The sequence below is a fragment of the Schistocerca gregaria genome, chromosome 2 (assembly GCF_023897955.1).
Source record: "Schistocerca gregaria isolate iqSchGreg1 chromosome 2, iqSchGreg1.2, whole genome shotgun sequence".
Taxonomy (NCBI): Eukaryota; Metazoa; Arthropoda; class Insecta; order Orthoptera; family Acrididae; genus Schistocerca; species Schistocerca gregaria.
In genome coordinates this window covers 382,638,850-382,662,343 of record NC_064921.1, presented here as the reverse complement: position 1 = coordinate 382,662,343, position 23,494 = coordinate 382,638,850, and the positions used below count along the sequence as shown (strand labels likewise).

The 23,494-nt window shown below is 36.5% G+C and overlaps 1 protein-coding gene across 1 annotated transcript in view; it reads right to left on the bottom strand.

Annotated features, from left to right (window-relative positions):
• The window catches only part of LOC126335786 (cholinesterase 1-like), a 175,967-nt gene that overhangs the window by 5,513 nt on the left and 146,960 nt on the right, over positions 1-23,494 (bottom strand). The window contains exons 8-10 of the mRNA XM_049999249.1: positions 20,594-20,781; positions 19,608-19,740; positions 10,321-10,453 (exon numbers count right to left, since the gene is read on the bottom strand). Of these exons, the coding sequence (XP_049855206.1) occupies positions 10,321-10,453; positions 19,608-19,740; positions 20,594-20,781 (454 nt within the window). The remainder of the gene's footprint in view (positions 1-10,320; positions 10,454-19,607; positions 19,741-20,593; positions 20,782-23,494) is intronic.

The following is a 23,494-nucleotide window of genomic DNA, read 5'->3' as shown; positions in this document are numbered from 1 at the left end:
TAGGTCATACACCAATTAAACTTGGTGTGGACCATCACCCTCCGACCACCATAACAATCATGTTTAACAATGCTAGATGTATCCTCATATGGTGAGAGATGGGAACAAGTAATCCTCCTAAGAATATCGTCAAACATGATTGATGAGGCATAATGTTGCATGGGTGTACTGACCAGATCTAATCTTTGGACCATTACATTGACCAGTCAATGTTATTGTGACCTGTACTCACAATGTGCATCTTTTCAGATGTACGTTCAGCCTTGACTTCATTTTCATGGGTGACAATGCACAACTGCATCAAATAGCATTGGTGGAGGAGCTCTTGGGACAATAGAATCCTCATCAAATGGTCTATCCTCTCCGTTCCCTACAACTTAAATCACATCAAGCACATGTGGGATGCATTGGGGAGATGTACTGCAGTGTACGCACATGAACCAATGACCATCCAGCAGTTGGTAACCACTCTGGTTCAAAAATGGAACACCAAACAACAAGAACTCCTAACCAACCAGCATGGGAGCATATTGCAGAGCATGCATTGCCATCCATTCCTATTAAGAACCATGACTCATCTTTTGTAATATCCAGAGTACATCATAAAGTGCAGTGACTTCAGTGTAATTAATATCTCTGAACAAAAGTGTCATTTCTGTTAGTCTCAATAATTCTTTCAGTCACCTTCTATATTATACTGCAGCAGTTCTTTCTATACATGGTCCAAGATCCATTAAATTACATTACTTGGCAGTGACATAAATGCCAATGTTACTTTCATCCTCAAGTTTTGCACACCAATACAATATGTACTCCATTAAATAAATATATTGCAGTATTTACACGTAGCTGTATGTACAAAATAATATTTGTGATAACTTGATTTTTATCCCCTTTTCCACTTGAAACAAAAAAATCATTTACATTTGTATCTGTATAAACTGCAACTCATTTGTGCACACTTAGTCACTAGATTCTGGAAATAATGTGTGTATCTGAATTTGGAGCAAGTGAAATATACTGACATATGATAATATTGCCATCAAGATTTCAAATAGTATTCAGAGCTGGATAAAAGCCCTCTCTATACTTTGCCATGCATTATAGTCTACGTTGAAACAAATCCATGTTCCTCCAGCATTTTTTTTTTTTTTTCAATGTCATGTACCTTTATCCCTTTAGGCCACTGCCAGAACCTTTCTTTTCTCTTAGGAACTTCATTTGTCCATAAACTATTTGCTCATCAACATGCCCTGACCATCTGTATCTCTTTTTTGTTATATTCATAATTACAGCCCTTACATTTCAGTGTTTTCTCTGATCATTTAGTTCATTTTTTTCTGAATGTGTTATTCACAACATGGAACTTTCCATTGTTATCTGAGCAGCCCAGAGTTTCAAACAATTTACACATTATTAGTCTGTGTTTCCCTGTCATAATTGAAAACTAGTAATACACACAGGCAATGAAGTAATATTAAAGCTTTGTTCCTAAAACTCTAATTTGCCATAATCAATCCAAGCCATGATTTAGTGTTTTGTTTATTTCTTTACCTGTCCATTCCATTACTGTCTTCAACTACCCTAATTAGGAAAACTGATAAACTAGATTTATGCCCGCATTGTTGATTTTATTTCTACTGCTTTTCAAAATCAAAATGCTATTTAATAGTTGCCTTCTTGTACCTGAAATTTTTTGATTTTTGCTTCCTTCATTTCTGCACTGTCTTTTTCTGTTTAATGAAGGATATTACTTTTGTTAAATAACTGCTTCTTTCATCTGTTTCTGTACAATCTTTATTTTCTAGATGATGAACATGTTACTTAATTAAAAATGGTATATCTCCATAATCTGAAAGAAGTTGTCATAATCTATATTTTTTTAATTTAGTGCTTGATGAGTATGTTTCTCTCTAGATCTCTGTGTATTTTACATGTATAAGTGTAGATCATTCACAATTTCAAAGTGGCTTAGAACCATTACATCCTTTCCAATTTATTGTTTGATAAAGTATAATCAGTTTAATTTTTACTTACATTGGTGCCTGTCAGGTCCATAATCTGTTTGATATCTTATAGAAGAATGTGTTAAGGAAAAACATAGGGCTATTTGTGGCAACTTCTGCCTGTATAAGACCTCTGATAATTTAAAGTTATGAGAGAGGTATGCACCTAAAGATAAAATCTCATATAATATGAATAAAAGTTCAATGGAGGAACAAATCCATTGTCTTTTATACAAATTCTGAACATTTTCATTTTCACCAAAGACTGTCAACAAATTTTATTAGTTGAAAGTGCAATTTTGAGTACTTATTATGAAGCAGCAGAAGCCACAGCACTTTTAATGGATATACATGTATTGAGACTCGAAGCAAATTATGCTGCAACAATGTTTAGCTCCTTGTTGGAACTAATAATTCTTTCATCTGTACAATTAATATCAATGTATAATTTTTAAAAGTATCATTCTGCTGATAGTGCCACAAATATTTTTTTTAAAAAAATCTTCCTTCCTATAGCACTATGCTAAAAGCAATAATGCAGTTCTCATTTTCTGCTTTGTACAGTTTTCCATTAAACATGAAATCCAGTGAATGCACAATTTTCAGAAACTTGTCCAACAAAAATTTATACACAGGTGACATATAAATCAGTAGAAAATGGATATGATGAACCACTAATTTTCCCTCATCTTCTGTTCTACAACTTGTACCAATTTGTCATTCATTAGAGATAGTGGCCCTTTGTTGTCCTCTATTACACACATTCTCCTTTCCTTTGCTGGACTTTTGTGGACACACTCACAATAATTTCATCAAGTTCTTCACAAACATGACAGTTCATGTCAACAACCAATGTACTCCTCATATTCAGGAACATATGACAGATTAAACTGACAGATGCATCAATTTTCTTAAGCTGTATTGCAAACTGATAGTAGACATCAGCATTTGAGATGTCAGCAATAACATCTTAAGTTCACCATTTGCTTCCTCTAGCTTGGACACATGGGCAATCTTGCAGATGGAACTCAACTGTGTAAATTTAACTATCTTCCTTCATTCTGATTGCAAGTACTTTTAAGATGTTTCATACTAATATGAAAAAAGAACAAACACATGTCCAGAAAGACAACAAGCAAAGTTGTGTACTGTTAAGATGCAGAATATGCATTTAGGGGGCTGGCGTTGATATCTGATGTAGCCAGCCAGGTCCAAATTATTCATTGGTTTCCTAAATTACTTAAGATAAATGCTGTGATAATTCCTTTGAAAAGGGCATTGCTCATTTCTTTCCCTATCTCTCCACAATCCATCATTGCTTCCATTTTTTGATCACTGTAATGCCTTACTGGCAATGGAGACATAATGTGAAGTAACAAATTTAGCAATATCTGTCAGAGTAATAGGTCTGAAAAATTGCATTTTGTCATGCTGCTTGGCAGCTGAAACAATATTCATATGAATGAGATTTACAAGACACTTTGTTAAAGGGCATCCTCTAAACATCATGAGCTACACTTTAAATGTTTTTAGCCAGACTGATACTCAGGTGTATAACCAATATTAGTGGCATATGATACAGATGAACAAACAATTGTACATACATGACAACTGTATGCATAACAGCAGAAACATAAGTCCACTTACATTATATACCTCTATATCATTGATGTTTGTCAGTTATAAATTTTTTATGATGTTCAACTTGATGCGCACCTAGAAAGCAAGCAACCATGTGGATATTTAGAACCTAATTACAACAATGTCTATGTCAATACAGTACTATAACAAATCTGACATACCTCACAACACAGAGTTTTTCATATATGTTACCATTGTCAGATCTTAGGCAGTGAGATTTGTACTGCAAACAAGCAAATTACAGGAATATGTACTCACTTTAACCCTTCTAATACCATGGGGTCTGTAATGACCCCAGGCCATTTTTTTTCTGTAAAATATACCTTATTTCCTATTCCTAAAAATTATGAAAAATTCGGACTTTTCCAGACTTAAGGAATGGGTTCATAATATATTACTATAACTTTTCGAAAATATTTAGTATTGCAGAAAATCAAGAAAGAACCACTGAATACCATTGGGGTCAAATGTGACCCCAATGCTCTCTTGCCATCTTATTACCCAATAATGATGCATTGAACCCGTAACTGTTGCTGTATTTCCTTTGTTTTATTCTTGTAAATATTGTTGTAACGTGTCATTGTTGCCAATACTTTATAAGCCAACAGTTATTTGTTCCATACACGTGGAGACTACTATTGTGTGTGTTACATTTAGTGGAAAATGTTTTGTCACCTTTCCGAAGACAAAGTGCTTGAAATATTACTGCAGGATAATCCTCTATCTGGAGAATCAAGTAGTGAAATCAGCAATATAGTTTCTGATGTCTCGTGCAGCGGTGGAGAAGTTGTCGTCTTAGAAGAGAATATTCCTCAATCAGAAGGAAGTTCAGAAGAAGATTTGGTCAGTGCAAGAAAATATGGATTGAAATTATGGGCTGTATGTGATAGTGCAACGTCTTACGTTCTCAATCTCCAAGTTCACACTTGTCAACAAGAAAATGAATCTCGTGAAGTTGGTCAAGGCAAGAGAGTTGCTTTAGATGTAGTGAAAGGCTTAGAAAACAGTAGCAGAAATGTAGCAACTGACAATTTTTTCACTGGCCTTAGTTTGGCGAGAGAACTTCTGAAAATCAATCTCACACTCTTAGGAACAATTAGAAAAAATAAAGGAGAACTACCACAAGCTTCCACTCAGACCAAAGGTCGAGTCAAATATTCATCTATTTTTGGATTCCAAGAGCATGCTTCAAATGTTTCATATTGTCCGAAAAAGGGAAAAGTTGTAACTTTGCTCAGTACAATGCATTCAAGGAAGGAAATGGAAGATTGTGAAGAATGCAAGCCAGTAATGATTCTGGATTATAATAAAACAAAATCAGGAGTAGATACCATGGACAAGCTGATTAGAACATACACTACAAAGAGGATGAGCAGAAGGTGGCCAATGATATTATTTTACAACATGATTGATATCGGTGCACTGAATGCATTTACCATATGGCTACATCTTACACTAGACTGGGCAGAAAGGACCAACTACAAGAGACAGGAATTTCTCATAGCATTAGGAAAGCAGCTCGTCGGAAGAAAGCCAGACAAAATTATTTCTGCAGTTCTTCAACAGTACAACCAAAAACAAGGTCTGAGGATAAAAAATTCACCCATAAATGTTCAAAATGTGGATGTTCAAAACCACTCTACAATTTATTGCTGTAAGGGTAATGCATCATCAATGTCAATTCGGAATTTAATCAAAAAAGTTTGAAGTTTCATGAGAATAGTTTGTAAATTTTATGGAAACAATTAATTTAAAAATTATGCATTTTAATTTAATTTAATGTCACTGACATCATGTTTTAGATTGTGTAAAAAATAAGGAATGTGATTTTAACCTACCATTATTAAAACTATCCTTAATAAAAAATAAATTCCGTTGGGGTCACTAAAGACCCCAATTGTAATCAGTGTAACAAAAAATACTCGGTGTTAGAAGGGCTAAGAATGTTGAACTTATTGATGTAAGCAACCCATTGTGAAGATGCCATACTGCTTATGAACTCTGCTTATATGCTTTAGGAATGCAACTACTGGTTGAACTTCATTTATGGATGTGTCAGGGAAACAAGTTGTAGACAGCAAAATCAACAAGTCAATGTGTATTATTAATCAGATAAAAAAAAAAGAAAAAAGGTTGCTGAAGCAATGGGAGTACCTGAAATCACTGCTTAGGAGCTGACAGCAGTAACATACATGACACCCTGTGTACTGTGAGGTAAGATGGATTTCACATTCTGCTGTATTAAACAATGGAAACTCCAGGTTGGAATATCAGCAAGGAAAAGATAGATTGCTACTTACTGTAAAGATGAGTAAGTGCCAGACATGCACAATTAAAAGACACTTACACATTAGCTTCCAGCCACAGCCTTCATCAGAAAAAGAAACACACACATTCACTCAAAGAAGCAAGCACACCTCATGCACACATGTCTGCTATCTCCTACAGTGTGTATCAGATGTAGACATGCATGTAATTGGGTTCTAGGTGTTCATATGGTTGTATGCTTTCTAGGTGCACATCAGGCAGAACATCAAAAAGGATTTATATCTGAAATGCATGTTATTGATATATAGGTACATTATGTAAGTACACTTGTGCTTCTGCTATTATACACACAGGTGTCATATTGTAGGGTATGATGTACATACAATTGTTTTGTTCCTCTGCATTAGATGCCACAGCTGATAGGTTATACACCTCAATACCTGTGTGGCTAATAAACATTTATAGCGCAGCTCATGGTGCTTAGAAGATGTTCTACAATGAATATCTAAAAGCTGTGGAGCACCAAGCATTCAAGATTGTTACAACTTCACAAATGAAAACTCTCTGCTTAAATGCTTTAGGCAAGCAGGTACTAGCTGAAGACACATTTAGAGATACATTAAGGCAACAAGTTGTAGACAATAAGACTGACACACCAGGGTAAATCACCAAGTAGTTTAAACCAAAATGAATGGTGATTAAGGAAGGAAAGTAACTGAAATCTCTTTAAATCAACTTGGACACCTGAGGAACACAAATTACAAATTGGTTTAAACTGTACAGAACAGATCAATGGAAAACAACAATTGAAAAATAAAAATATCAACTTAGGCACCAGGCAATCACACGCTATGTACTGGTTTCTCCTGACACGAGCAATGGCGAAGGAAACAGTACAAATAAAACATCCAAAAACAAAGTGAGCAGTGACCGGTGATCTACAAGTGGAAACCACACTGGAGAACAACAATGAAGATTTCTTATGGTAACTGCATGATTAGATATGTATTCAGAACAGCGTCAACTAAGGCACTGAAGGTCTCTTTCCTATATTACATCATAATGTTCAGACCTTTAAAGAAAAGATTATAATGTTAGAAATTCTACTCCAGCACAAACTATGTGTTAATAAAGTGATGAGAAATGTAATTAACTTCAATAGTAGCATTTGCACTAATGAGTCACCACAGTAAGGAATCCTTCACACTTGGTGGTAGTACTATTTTTGCGTTCAAGCAGATAAATTTCAGTAGGGTCAATAATTTTTTTTTTTTTTTTAATATTATCCCCATAGAAAGGTATTTTGAGTTATCTATAACCATACTCCCAGAACTTAACTTCATAATAATTAATCTATATGAAGCATCAAGCAATTATTTATCTCTTTTTATGACCAAATAAATGTTCTGCTGAATAGCTTCAGCTCCTTAAATATTAAGACAGTGCTTTGAGGTGACTTTCTGATTTTTTGAAACAAAGATAAAACAACAATACTGGAGATGCTTTTTTAACAATCATTACAAAAACATTGAATTAGCCCCACAATATGCTCACCAACAAGAACCTCAGCAGACACAATGAAAAATTAATTTCAGATAAAAGCTCTGACTTCACTATCAGTGTACTGAGTATGGGATATAATGTCAATGAGGCCCAGTCACTATGCATAGTTGCAGTTGCAAAACAGTAACAAACAAACAAAAGCAGCATACTCTGAAGATATCAGAATATTGGACTTTTCACTAATCTAAGAAAAACTGGTAAAGGGTGTATTGTGTGTTTCCATAGTATCTTATAGCATCTTCCTTATTACTTTAATATATATTTCCTTCTTAAAACCAAAATTACAGATGTCAAGAACAAAAAAGAACTGATAACTGTCCAGTGATGGACACAGATTTTTGCAGAACTGCTGTGAAGGGCATACTATTTCCCAAAAAAATGATGACTGTTCTAAAAAACAAAGATAAATCTATGGTGGAGTGATGATAATGCAGGAAAAGTTATGTACTGTGATAACCTGATAAGAAACTCAATCAAATAAAATAAGAGCCCTGTTGGAGATTATCAAAGGAGAAACTTGTAGTGTATTGCCTAAATAAACCTTTATATTTGATAGGTGTGGCAGACCTAAAATTAGTTGTGAATAAATTCAATGAACACTCCACATCACTAGCTGGAGAAATCATCCATGTACACTGCAGAAGTCCAACCACATATTTTTTTTTCAGAAAAGCTAACTGGTAAAGTTATCAGAAGTTTCAAGAAAATCAAACTCGTAAAATTATCAGAAGAAAGTAGTAAATAATAAAACATCAGGTGGCGATAATGAAGTACCAGACTTCATATTAAAAGCAAGTGCTCTCACACAGTAATATCCTTCTCAAACATTTTTAGAATCTCATTTGAAACAGATATTTCTCAGGATGTTCTCAAAATAGCAATAGTATCACAGCTGCTGGATAAAGGTTCTGCTGATTTGGTATCCCAACAACTGGCCTTCATTTCCATTAAGTTTCTTTCCAAAAATGCTAGAAAATCTTTTATATGACAGACTCATAAATTTTAACTCTCACTTTCCAAGGCCAAGGTTCAGAGAGTCTAAGCAATTCTTGAGTTTCTAGATCACACCATAAAATTTCACAATGAATATAAACTCTTTGTAGGAATTTTTCTATACATTTCAAAAGCCTTTGATACACAGGATCACTAATCGTGATTTCTAGCTTAGAAAGTTTGCAGCAACAGCAGAACACTGTATGTCAGGGCTTTCTAGGTAGTTCAGCACAAACTAACTGATGATAACTTCTGAAAAAAAGTGTGTGTCAAAACTTATCTCCTCAATCTGATCAAAACAGTATCCAAGAAAGATTACAAAAGAAACTTGTTCAAAATCTTAGTCCTTAAATGGAATATTCATGTAAGTAACTTGTCAGAGAACCTCTCAACAGTGTGGTATAGTCATATGATGATATTAAAAGGTACAAGTAAACAAACAGTGGATTGGCATTCTATGAACAGTTGCTTTTGCTGTAGAATCATTTTTGAGGAAATGCTGCTGAAAATAAATGTTTTCAGAATGCAAAGAAAGGGCACAGAGGATAATTTGTGGCTTTAAAAGGATGGAGTCTTGTAAACTTCATTTTACTGAACACCAAATTCAGTTCCAATTTTTATTTCTTTTATCCTTGGAACAATCTCACCAGCTAGAGACTGTCTCATGAAAGTTAGTAAACTAATGCAGAACACGGATGTGTACCATTATGGGACCAGGCACAGTCAAATGTCCACCAAACATTCTCCAGGTCATCATCCCACAAGAAAGTGTAAGCCATTGTGGTGTAACATTATATAGTAACACAGCATAAGAAATAGAAATGGCTCAGATGTACCGGTAGTATTCAAGAACAAACTAAAAGTGTTCCTAACCATGTGCTGTTTTATTCTGTACAAGAATTACAAAATACGTAAAAAAAGTTATTTTTGGCCTGTCCAATAGCATTTGAATGATCTGTACTGCATGCTAAAGCAGGACACAATAAACACAAAATCAAACCTTGTTCTTCCTCCTCTTTGCATTCGTTAAAGCCAGACAACAAAATGTTGTCACAACTGAATATTTTTGAGAATAGCCTTTGAGCATGGAAATCATGCCTATTGGTGACACATGAAAATTTATGCCAGGCAGGGATTGAAGCCAGATTGCCCATTTACCATGATTGATTGTGATAAACAGAAAATCCCCACTCGGGTTCTGGTACCGCACAAATTTTCATGTGTCATCAGATGGTATCATTTCCATTTCTAATGCAATTGATGTCAGAAATCTTCCATGATATTACTACAGCTGCAGACACATCACCACCATCTGTTCCTTCAGAGAGGCTTGTGTGCATGCATGTCTGAAGGAACAGACATTTACAATACAATTAAAACAAGTTGTCAATGTCCATCACATTGTGTTGCTCCATTATCACTGATAGTGTTTAAGATAGGAACTACCTGAAGTTGGATATCAGCATGTTCACGCACCAAACTGTACCAACTGCCAAGACAAAAATCAACACTGAACTCATGTGTTGTAAGTCACATAACACTGTAGACCCCATACATTACTCTGTCATTTTAGTAGAGCAAAACATGAATTTGCTGTCAGATCAGACCCCTGGTGAGACAGTTTTTCACCATTAGTCCGTCAATATTTATTTACTGAGTAACCAGGAGTTGAATATATTACACAGAGTATGATGAAAGTGATTAAATTAGAATAATTAAATATGTATGTAGTAGATCGTTAGTGAACTCACTGAATAATTATTTCATTATAAAGCACAAAATTTAAATACCGTCTTTAAAAATTAAGGAGCCTATGAATATCTATCATCATTAAATATTTTCCTCATACCCATATTTAGCAAAATTTGTCCACATAGTAATGATTCTGTCACGTATTTGGCCTTCATCTGAAGATTGGTCCAGATTTTGTCCACCTCTGTTATCAAGGAAGACATATTTCAGATCATCAGCATGGGGAACACCTGTTTCAATGAAGGAAAAATGTGATAGTACTCAAGATGCACAAAAACAGGTATAACAAAATAATACAAGCCAAGTGTTTTCAAATCTTCATAACCAGTTTTCAACAAGGTTTCATTCAAATTCCACTTAGACATCAGAAGTGTTTGAAGTTCATTAAGTTTATAATATTGGTAGGCCTATTTATTTCTTCTTTATCCTAAGTCTGGAACAGGGGTAGAATTTCTTACAATGATGCAGATGCAGCAGCAAGAAATTAAATATTAACATAAGCAGGACAGATGTACTTTTTCCCAGCAGGAGTGCAAGAGTTAATGATCCATCTACACATATGCCTAAGTACAGCTGCAATTTGTGAACACTAAGTATTTACTAAGAAATAAAATTCTTTCTGTAGTTAGATAAACTGAATATGTAAAATCAACAATTTTTGGTAAGGTAATTGCTATTTGGTAGAAAACTGAATCTCTTTCTTAAGAATAAGCAAGATTGTTACGGAAATGACATTTTCTACTTAACATTAATCAAACAGTAGGGCAGAAAACCTAGCGTTCTTTCCCATCTGGTCTCACTTCGTTTCCCCCTTGTACAACACCATCCTCTGGATCAATTTTCTGGCTTTGATCCAAATGTTACTGCATTCATTCAGTTATTCAATTACATAAAACCCATTACGAAGGAGAGCATTCAGTGGTTTGGAATAAGTCAAGTCACACATTACCACACATAAGCAACCACTGTTGTACATGTTCTGAATGTCTAACTGTCCTTCCTTTCAGTACAACTCTCTGTTACCATTGTCAATGTTTAAGTTAGCTTTATATAGTATGTTTCCACTTTACACTAGAACATAAAATCTACCTGACACTGAGTTACCCCATTTCTCCCCCTTCAAAGTTACAGGACATTATGTAGATTACTTTACTGTAGAGTAACTAGTAAACTGAAAAACTAGCAAGACTAGAATTCCATGGGAAAAAGGATAAGATGGTGATAAAGTTGGGGAATTGGTTTGGAAAAATATTGTTTCAATGTAAAAGCTGATGTTGTTGTCGTCTTCAGTTCAAAAACTGGTCTCATTCAGCTCTTGATGCTAGTCTGCCCTGTACAATGCCCCGTTATTGAATTCAAAGAAACTGTGTGTGAAGCCGACCAACAGGCATTACATGCATTGATCAAAAATGATAGTGCATTGAGAATGGCTAGTTTCTAGTTGACATGTAGATCTGCTGATAAAATTTAAAAAGGATGACTGATAGCTGAAATCTATTATTTACAAGTCAATACAACAGTTGCTGAGTGCAACAGCCTTCTGAGTGGAAGGTAACCTGATTGTCAAAAGCATTCTCTAAATCTACAAATATCATAAACATAGGATTACCCATCTCCCATCTAGCTTATAAGATAAGTGATTGTTCAGTATTGCCTATGTGCTCCTACATTTCTCAAGAATCCATATTGATCTTCCTCAAGGCCAGTTTGTACCAATTTTCCCACTCTTCTATAAATGATATTTCAATATTTTGCAGTCATGTATTATTAAACTGGTGGTTCAGTAGCATTCACACATGTCACCACAGGCCTTCTTTGGTACTGGAATTGTTGTATTTTTTCTCAAGTCTGAGGGTCTTTCAGCTGTCTCTTCTGTCTTTCACACTAAGTGGAATAATTTCATCATGTCTGGCTCTCTCAAAGATCTCGATCAAACTAAGTGGAATAATTTCATCATGTCTGGTTCTCCCAAAGATCTCAATAATTTTGAGGAAATGTTGTCTACTCAAAGGGTCTTGTTTCCACATAGGCCTTTCAATGGCCTATCAAATTATTCTTGCAGTATCATACCTTCCACCTCATCTTCACCTACCTTCTCTTCTCTTTCTGTAATATTGGTCTCAAGTGCGTTTTCTTTATATAGTTCCACTCTATAGTCCTTCAAACTCTCAGGCTTCCCTTCTTTGCTTATTACTGGCTTGTCATTTGAGCTCTTTATATTCACACAGAAGCTTCACTTTTATCCAAAGATCTCATTAATTTTCCTATTGATGGCATCTATTTTTATCCTAGTCATGTACATCTCTACGGTCTTGAATCTGTCTTCTAGCCATTCCTGTTTAACCATCTGGCACTTTTTGTTAGTAAAGGTATAGTTACTGCACAACAGGAACCCCTCTAATGTCATTCACAAATATTTTATGTTTGCTCCAGTATAATTTGCTTTGATAGACTCTCAGTTTGGTGGAATGAGCTGGTCAATCAATTCATAATTGTGAAAACTTGAAAGCAATTAGCTTGCACTTTTAAAATCAGTACCAGTTACTAAAATTTTTGTGAAATGAAAATTATTCTGTCATAGTTTATGGTGCCCACAGAAATTTATCCAAGAGGAGGCAAGATTCTGAACTGACTGATTTTGTGAGATAGAAGATGTGTTATGCCCCAGGAACTACATTTTGCATATGAGTCAGAAAATTCAGTGCACCTCAAAGGAATGACAGTTCTCTGTAGAGGGCTGCGAAGTCTGTCTTCTACTCTACAGTCCCATTTTGATTAGAATTGTTGCAGGAAGAATTTTCTGGAAAATTATTGTACTTATTAATGTTTCTTGAATCTTATAGGGAAAATATACAAGCTTAAGGTGAGTAGTTAAATTTGTGACAGGGAAGGGTTTGTTTAACGTGGTTTCGAGCACTGAAGTAGGGAGAGGGGAGAGGCTTATGTTTCTGTTACTGTGGTTGTGAATTATGTTTGTATGCTTTATTTGTATGTTTATGCAAGTACTGTGTTGGAGACAGGTATCAGTGGATGGGTGGGTGGGTGGGTGGTTTTCAGGGAGTATGGTTACAAAGGTGTGGGTTTTAGTAATAGCTACAAGGTATCAGTCACAAATTTTAAATCTGTTTATTGCAGATTGATTTCAAGTACTGTGTAGCTATTTTCAGTGCAGTTATATCCAAGTCATGACAATTGTAAACAAGATAACATGTGATACCACATTACCATTTCAGATAAAAAACAGTTTAAACTGTTTATCTGGAATGGCAGTGTGGTACCACGTTTGATTTTATTTGCAATAAAGAGATTAAAACCTCAAGGCAGATGCTTCTCTTCCTCCTCTCTTGGATCTCACTAGTAAGATAATGAACATGTTTTTCCAGATGGAAACAAACCATAGTAATGGTTATTTTAGGGTTTTAGTTTATGTATATGAGAGAGGTGGGGGGGGGGGGGGGGGGGGAGTCAGGGGGCACATGTGTTGGTCAGTCTAGGCTGCATTGGCAGCTAACTGTGGTAGAAAGTATATTTTTATGTTGTTCTGGTTGTAATTATAAAAGTGTAATGGGCTGTTTATGTTACAATTTTCTTTGAGATGTGAGTATCGTAACTAATGTTTGAGTATATTTTTATGATTTGAGGTTTGGATTCACAGCCAAGTTTCATATACACTAGTGTATATTAGTGGGTGTTATGGAGTGTGGTCTGGTGTTGGGGCTGTGTGAGGGTTGGTGGTATTGTGGATTTTGGCTGAGCTATACAGGGTAAATAAATTCTCTGATGGGGTATTTTTGTAGTTTCTTTTTTTGTGTTATTGTGGACTTCATTTGAGCTATATCAATCAAGTGAAATTCATTATACATCTTTTTTCCAGGTTTTCATAGCTGCGGTTTTCAGTTGGTTGTATTTTGCATTGGTATTTGTTTCGGTATGCCTTTATTAATAGGACTGATGTATGTTAAGTTTGCCCCTGCCAAAAACTCAATATGTCCACATTAGTGTCGGTTTTTGTGTTTTCTTGCAAATAAATATTTTTAGTGTTGTTGGTGTGTTCATCCAAGGGAAACTTGAGCATACCATCTGCCTGCTGATACAGGCCACTTTTGTGGCAGGGCACATAGCAGTAACTGTTTTCATTAATACAATCTGCAATCAAGGGCAGTGCCTGGCAGGAGGACACTGAATGTGGGATCCACACATCCAATTTTTCACCCCCTGCTGCTCATCTATATTAGCCATATGAAGATAATGTAACTCCTATACAGTACTGTTGAAGACAAGGTGCTGATTGCATCTGGTCAAATACTTGACCACCATGAATGGATGACCAATGAAACCAACTTCTTGTTGGGATATGTCTAAACCATCCATCTAAAAAAAATACTGAGACTGGTTTTATTCCTGGTGTACACATGACATCAGCAGAGTAGCTACGGTGGCAGATTCAACTAACAACTGTAAACAATAGATGTGAATTTGGCCAGTCAGTTGTAAGCAGGTAGTATTATGTAGTGGAAATAAGGCCATAGTCTGTCAGTGTTGTGTCACAAATCACAATGGAGCAACACCTCTAAATCGATTATTCAAGACAGCTAAGTAGGGGCAAAGTTTTTCCTGTATACATCCAAACAAAAACAATGGTGCAAGTACACCTGCTGTGAATTGATTGAAGTAAATTGAGGACAGTTATTTTCTGGAAAAGTCATCACAGTTGTGGAGACTAGGTGCTATCAAAATGAATGTACCACAAAATGACATTGTGCAAAAGCTCACATGAAGGTTCAATGCTTTGTCAACACAACTGACATTGAAGCAAATGTGACACACAAGTTGAACATCATCACAATGAAAGACTTCTCTGGCAGTGTAACATGGTTGTAGGTATATTTTGTGCATTGTACTCAAGTGGATGAATACTAGTAAAACACCTGAAGATTTACAACCATCATCTTCCAATTTTTCTATTTTTTATTGAACCAACCTTGAAATTTGGACTGATGGTATACAGCCACCATGACCACATGCAAATGTTGTTCCTGAGGTCAAAGATCCTTCATGGATCCGAAGTTGGCACTAGGTTTTTGGGGTTACAGTAACATAATACAGAACTTGAAACACATTCCCCAATTGTGCTTCTGGATTGAAAGAGGGGAGGGGGGAGGGAGGGAGGTTAAACTTTATAGTGGATGGTCAACTATCTCAAAATTGGTCTCTCACATCAAAGCTTTGTCTTCATGATTCAACCTTTTGTCTGCACATATTAGGGACTGCAGACACTATATGTCATGGCAATGTGACTTATAACTTCCAGTGCCATTTTTTGTTGTGTCGTTGGAATCATTTTGAAATTTTTTTGTCGTGCTATCGATGCCCCATTAGAGTTCAGTGTACTGGTGCGTAAATACCTGCACAACAATTAGGAGTATGGAATAACAGCAATATTATGAAAAAGATAGATTGATACTCAACATGTACAAGAGACGCTGAGTTAAGATAGGCACAATGAAAACATTTGAGATTTCAGCCAAATGGCCTTCTTTGTTGTTATTATGGTCAACAGTCCTGAGACTGGTTTGATGCAGCTCTCCATGCTACTCTATCCTGTGCAACCTTCTTCATCTCCCATTACCTACTGCTTAGTGTATTCATCTCTTGGTCTCCCTTTACGATTTTTACCCTCCATGCTGCCCTCCAGTACCAAATTGGCGATCCCTTGATACCTCAGAACATGTCCTACCAACTGATCCCTTCTTCTAGTCAAGTTGTGCCACAAACTCCTCTTCTCCCCAATCCTATTCAATACCTCCTCATTAGTTATGTGATCTACCCATCTAATCTTCAGCATTCTCCTGTAGCACCACATTTCGAAAGCTTCTATTCTCTTCTTGTCTAAAACATTTATCATCCACGTTGCACTTCCACACATGGCTACACTCCATACAAATACTTTCAGAAACGACTTCCTGACACTTAAATCAATACTCGATATTAACAAATTTCTCTTCTTCAGAAACGCTTTCCTCGCCATTGTCAGTCTACATTTTATAGCCTCTCTACTTCGACCATCATCAGTTATTTTGCGCCTCAAATAGCAAAACTCCTTTACTACTTTAAGTGTCTCATTTCCTAATCTAATTCCCTCAGCATCACTCAATTTAATTCAACTACATTCCATTATCCTCGTTTTGCTTTTGTTGATGTTCATCTTATACCCTCCTTTCAAGACACTGTCCATTCCGTTCAACTGCTCTTCCAAGTCCTTTGCTGTCTCTGACAGAATTACAATGTCAGTGGCAAACCTCAAAGTTTTAATTTCTTCTCCATGGATTTTAATACCTACGCCAAACCTTTCTTTTGTTTCCTTTACTGCTTGCACAATATACAGATTGAATAGCATGGGGGTGAGGCTACAACAATGTCTCACTCCCTTCCCAACCACCGTTTCCCTTTCATGTCCCTCGACTCTTATAACTGCCATCTGGTTTCTGTACAAATTGTAACTAGCCTTTCGCTCCCTGTATTTTACCCCTGCCACATTCATAATTTGAAAGAGAGTATTCGAGTCAACATTGTCAAAAGCTTTCTCTAAGTCTACAAATGCTGAAAATGTAGGTTTGCCTTTCGTTAATCTTTCTTCTAAGATAAGGCATAGGGCCAGTATTGCCTCACATGTTCCAACATTTCTACGGAATCCAAACTGATCTTCCCCGAGGTCGGCTTCTACTAGTTTTTCCATTCGTCTGTAAAGAAAATGCGTTAGTATTTTGCTGCCGTGACTTATTAAACTGATAGTTCAGTAATTTTCTCATCTGTCAATACCTGCTTTCTTTGGGATTGGAATTATTATGTTCTTCTTGAAGTCTGAGGGTATTTCGCCTGTTTCATACATCTTGCTCATCAGATGGTAGAGTTTTGTCAGGACTGGCTCTCACAAGCCTGTCAGTAGTTCTAGTGGAATGTTGTCTACTCTCGGGGCCTTGTTTCGACTTAGTTCTTTCAGTGCTCTGTCAAACTCTTCACACAGTATCATATCTCCCATTTCATCTTCATCTACCTCCTCTTCCATTTCCATAATATTGTCCTCAAGAACATCACCCCTGTATAGACCCTCTATATACTCCTTCCACCGTTCTGCTTTCCCTTCTTTGCTTAGAACTGGGTTGCCATCTGAGCTCTTGATTTTCATGCAAGTGGTTCTCTTTTCTCCAAAGGTCTCTAATTTTCCTGTAGGCAGTATCTATCTTACCCCTTTTGAGATAAGCCTCTACATCCTTATATTTGCCCTCTAGCCATCCCTGCTTTTACATTTTGCACTTCCTGTCAATCTCATTTTTGAGACGTTTGTATTCCTTTTTGCCTGCTTCACTTACTCCATTTTTCTATTTTCTCCTTTCATCAATTAAATTCAGTATCTATTCTGTTACCCAAGAATTTCTATTAGCCCTCGTCCTTTTACCTGTTTCATCCTCTGCTGCCTTCACTATTTTTCATTTCTCAAAGCTACCCATTCTTCTTCTACTGTATTTCTTTCCCCCATTCCTGTCAATTGTTCCCTTATGCTCTCCCTGAAACTCAGTACAACCTCTGGTTTAGTCAGTTTATTCACGTCCTATCTCCTTAAATTCCCACCTTTTTCCAGTTTCTTCAGTTTTAATCTACAGTCCATAACCAATAGATTGTGGTCAGAGTCAACATCTGCCCCTGGAAATGTCTTACAATTTAAAATGTGGTTCCTAAATCTCTGTCTTACCATTATATAATCTATCTGAAACCTTTTAATATCTCCAGGGTTCTTCCATGTATACAACCTTCTTTCATGATTCTTGAACCAAGTGTTAGCTATAATTAAGTTATGCTCTGTGCAAAATTCTACCAGGCAGCTTCCTCTTTCATTTCTTAGCCCCAATTCATATTCACCTACTACATTTCCTTCTCTTACTTTTGCTACTGTCGAATTCCAGTCACCCATGACTATGCTGTTTGTAGTAGCTTACCCGCGCTCCTATTTTTTTATTCATTATTAAACCTACTCCTGCATAACCCCTATTTGATTTTGTATTTACAACCCTATATTCACCTGACCAAAAGTCTTGTACCTCCTGCCACCGAACTTCACTAATTCCCACTATATCCAACTTTAACATATCCATTTCCCTTTTTAAATTTTTTAACCTACCTGCCCGATTAAGGGATCTGACATTCCACGCTCCGATCCGTAGAAAGCCAGTTTTCTTTCTCTTGATAACGACGTCCTCTCCCTGCCCAGAGATCTGAATGGGGGACTATTTTACCTCCAGAATATTTTACCCAAGAGGACGCCATCATCATTTAATAACACAGTAAAGCTGCATGCTTTATGGCTGTAGTTTCCCCTTGCTTTCAGTCGTTCGCAGTACCACAACAGCAAGGCCATTTTGGTTGGTGTTACAGGGCCAGATCAGTCAATCATCCAGACTGTTGCCCCTATAACTACTGAAAAGGCTGCTGCTCCTCTCCAGGAACCACATGTTTGCCTAGCCTCTCAACAGATACCCCTCCGTTGTGGTTGTGCCTACGATATGGCTATCTGTATTGTTGAGGCAAGGCAAGGTTCATGGTTCATGGGGGCGGATGGCCTTCTTGTGAATTCAAAAACTAACACACATTCACACAAGCACAACTCACAAACACATACATAACCAGTTGTCTCTACATACTCTGGCCTCAGTGGCCATAGACAGCGGTCATGTATGCATGAGTTGTGCTGGTCTAAAGCTTAATGTATAGCTGCCTTTTTGTTATGCCTGTCAGCAACTCAATGTCTCCTCTACTTGGTGACTAGCAGTCTATCCTTTTCATAATAATACCTGTACACAATCTACTTTCGCTGACTTGGGTCACCATCATTATGCCACACTCTGCTGAAACAAGTTGTGATATTTATGCATCAGATTTTGCAGTAGGGCAAAGTACATATTCCTGTTCTGTGGGTACTGCAAGAATATTTGACCACATGAAATTATTTACATGGTTTCTGGAGAAAACTGGACTTTGATAATGAGCTAGACTGTGTAATCTCATCATCCATTTACCTGAGATGTTCATAGCAGAGGCTATAGTTGTGATCAGCTCAATATGATGCGTCTAGCCTCTTGGATTTTGTGCACTTTTGTGTACTATAGCATCATACTGGTATCAGTTTTCCTTTTGATTGTTCTGCCACATTACATGGAAGTAGGATGATAATGAGATTAATTAATGACTGACTCACATGACTTAATGATTAAAATCTGTGCTGATATATAGTTATAATTGTTGAATATATTGATTAGATGTGGTATATTTTGCTACAAATATTAATTTTTTTTACAGATAAATACAGTTTTAATTTTTACTTTCGTTTACCTTGTTGATCAGGAACAGCAGAGTTAGGCCCTTTGTATGAGAATCGATAGTAATAGAGAGGCTCCGACCCATTTTCTACCATATTACGCACTACTGCATCTACACCTTCTTCGAAGTACAAATCTGTCAGCATCTGTAAATAAAAAGGAGTTGAATAGTTAGATAGCATTTTCTCACATAACAGATAAAACTAAAGAACTCACTGTGAAACAACCATCAGTAATTTTCAGTGTTTTTCAAATACACCATAAAATGGGTGATATCTATCTATATATTCTTAAATTTGGTGTATGTAAGTGATACAGCTCAATAACTGTAGACACAAAAATATTTTAATGTAGTATAGTTGTTCTTAGGAAAGGAACAGGTTATTCAGCCTATAAGGTATTAGCCATGAAAAATTGAGAGCCCTATACCCTATAGCATATCTATCAAATACTTCACAGGACACGTATGTATAAGAAGTTTAAAATGCAACAAAAATCTCCATATTCCTCCACAACATTAGTAGTAAAGGGAAAAGCCATTCAAGGGTCTTGTAAGTAATAACGCTAATCAAAGATTAACCTGTGTCAAATGATTGAAGTTTCATGCAAAATTTGCCTGGACTGCCATTCCTTATAAAAGTTGGCAGAAATGTTTAGAAAATGATGTTATAGAAATGCAATGTGTTCAAATATGCCTAAGAGTGTTTTAAGCAGGTTTGTATCCAGAGCATACATACATCTAATCATGGTACCCAATAGTGTCATTTATTACACCTCAACAGATTAACCGATAGATGTTTCAAACTATAAGCCATAACATTTACATATTGCCCCTGTAGTACTTAACCAATGCATGATTGCAAAATACTTTCAACAGAAATCTGGGTAAGATAAGCCACGCAGTACAGCCAAAACAAACAGCTGAAGAAGAGCTAGACTGTATTCACTCATTTCCTTTAAAATGAGGCTTCATCTAGCCAAGTATGTAGTGATGCTTACCTTTCCAGTAGTCACGTCATGGAGCCTAGTTATCTCTTCTTCTCCATAGTAGAACTTCCTGATGAGTGCAGCTGCTGCTTTCTGATCACTGACTTCCTTCAGTCGCAGATCAGGCCCAACAATTGCTTCGAAGTTCTCGTTGAAATTCCTCAGGCTCTCATTTGTTGACAGTGGGCCAGAAACAGCGACTGTGAAATAAATTTGTGGCCCACACATGTTACAAATGTATTCAAACAGGATAAAACAGATTTAACAGGGTATCTTCTCCTTGTGGTTTGCAAGGTAGCTATCACAAAAATTTGCAACCAGCAAGAAGTAGTCCCTTAAATTTTAGTCTACAAAACAAAAGGATTACATATTTCACAACGTTTTCAGAAATACTACTGTCCATGTAAGTTTTCTTCCATACCATCAGCAAGAAAATAATGAATTGCTCTGAAGAAATGACAATAGATATGACTGTCTGCATGACAGCAAACACTATGCGAGTGATTCAGCTTTCAATGGAATGAACTGTGCACTTATAGGCTGTAATGTAATAATGTATAACTACATGGGAACTGATGTTATCAGTGGATCGCAGTAACTCTGTCAAAAACTGACTCACCCAAAGCCATATTTAATCCCTGTAATTGCACCTGGCCTAAAAGCTTGCTTCTAAAGGCACAGAACCAGGTTTAATCCATCTCAAGAAACTATACTGCCATTTATCTTAAGTGATCTGCATGATTTCTTTGGAGATCTATATAAGGGTTGTCTACAGAGATCTGATTCCTTCATACACAAATAATATCTACAACATTTTATCAGTTAAATCTGTTGAAGAAATATATTACTTTGCCCCATACACCGTGATTACATCCATGTATTTCTTGAACTGTTATTATGTGTTATATAAATAAGATATAAAGACTTAAAAACAATTCATATATGGAAATGACAGTCCATTTTCACATGAGCAAGCTTTTTCATGACTATTGCAAACAATATTTCTTACACGTAACATTAATTCCACTATGTCAGACAAAAATGGGTTGACAAATGTACTCTACAATACAAATGCTGACAATCTACATCTACAACCATACTCCGCAAGCCACCTGACGGTGTGTGGCTGAACCTACCCTTTGAGATTTCCCAGCCAATGATGCCGTATGACTTTACCTTAATAATCCAGTTAAAGACAGGTATGCAGCCACACATCTAATCTCATTTCTATTAATTTTAACTCAATCCCTGTAGGGGCACATAATGAGCATATTGAAAACCAACAGTTATTTTCAATTCAGTACTTGTAATCACCCCCCCCCCCCCTTTCAGATTATTGTTTAAAGTCCTGTCAATATGAACGTCATTATGGGCCCAGAACAAGCCTGGGTGGATACAATGAGGTGTGGGGCAGCCTGTGAATCAACATGCAGAAATTAAGTGCTATAGACGACTCTGCATTTTAAATAATTGTGCCTTAATACAGGGCTCTTTACTCAGATGATAGGACACTTTCTGACGACTGTAGGAGATACATTCAATTACAGCAATTTTAATGGAACACGTTTCATATCCTGACAAAAATGCAGCTGTAAATTTAAATGTCTACCTTGTCTCTCATTTGGCTGATAAAAAGACAACTGCGGTTTCTGTCATCAAATTCCATATGTAGTCTGGAGTTCAACCTAAGTTAGTAATTTTAGTGCGTTGCAGAGAGTATTACTTGGCTGCTTTTAATTTAGTGATTAGCTAAACGTATGGCTAAGCTATTTCAGTTGAGTTTTGTTTATGTAATATTTTACACGGTTAATTCTAATATTATCACTGTGTGTGTGCACTCACGCTCGTATTGAGTTTTTGAAAGAAGTGTGTTATTTATTTACGACCACTCTTATAACCACTATTCAACTAGTGAAAGCATTAAAAGGACGAAGTGCGTAAAATCCACGCATCAGCATCATTATTACAATTACAGAACGTTGTAGTCAACAGTAAGTTTTAATGACCGGAAAGCCAAAGCAGAATTCATACACATTTTCTTGTTATGTGCAGCGTCTTACGTAGGAATATCGCTGCTTCGACGGTCAAGACTACAGAGTGTAATTTTGGAACTTCTTGGCACATATCAACTGTGCGCGTGAGTGGGACTCGGTTTGCCTTCTGCAGGTGGCTACTGGGCTATCTGTACATGATTCATGCCTCGCCCTCACAGCTCTTTTCTGCCATGACCTCATGGAGGAAAATACATTGGCAAGAAATGACTAGCCACAACGAAACATTCACTCTGGATCGTTATTCTGAAATGTTCCGGCTAATTAAAAATGAGTGCAGGGCAGGGACTTCAAACTGAAACCCTGCATTTCGTGGATGCAGTTACTACCGACTGAGCAATCCAGGTATGATTCACAACCTGTTCTCACAGTTTTAGCCTGGCCTGTACCTTTACTCTACTTTCAAAATTTCGCAGAAGCCCTTCTGCATACTTTGCTGCACTAAACTGCCATTCCCGACCAGTGCTGTAAAAATAGCGACTGAATTTTGTATTCGGTATTGTCGAGATACACACTTATTACAAAGTATTCGTTATTTGTTGTTTTTATTGGTGAACGTCATTATGTATAAAACTTCAATAACAAGCCGTAACCTGAGAGTAATGTGTGTGTTATGTTTGTTGAGAAATGATATGGGCTAAACGCTTATTTTACAACATTACACACCAAGTTATTTTCCGATGTCAGGTTTTATTTCATAGATCTGAAGGCAAAGTGCTGTATAGGGTGGTTTCCGTAGTATAGCTTGGATGCGGAAAAAAAGGCCAGTAGTAGTAGTAGTGGTGGTGGCGGTGGTAATGTGAAATTCTATGGTAGCTGTTGCAGCTGTAGTGGAAGAAAACTATTATAAGTAGATCAATGT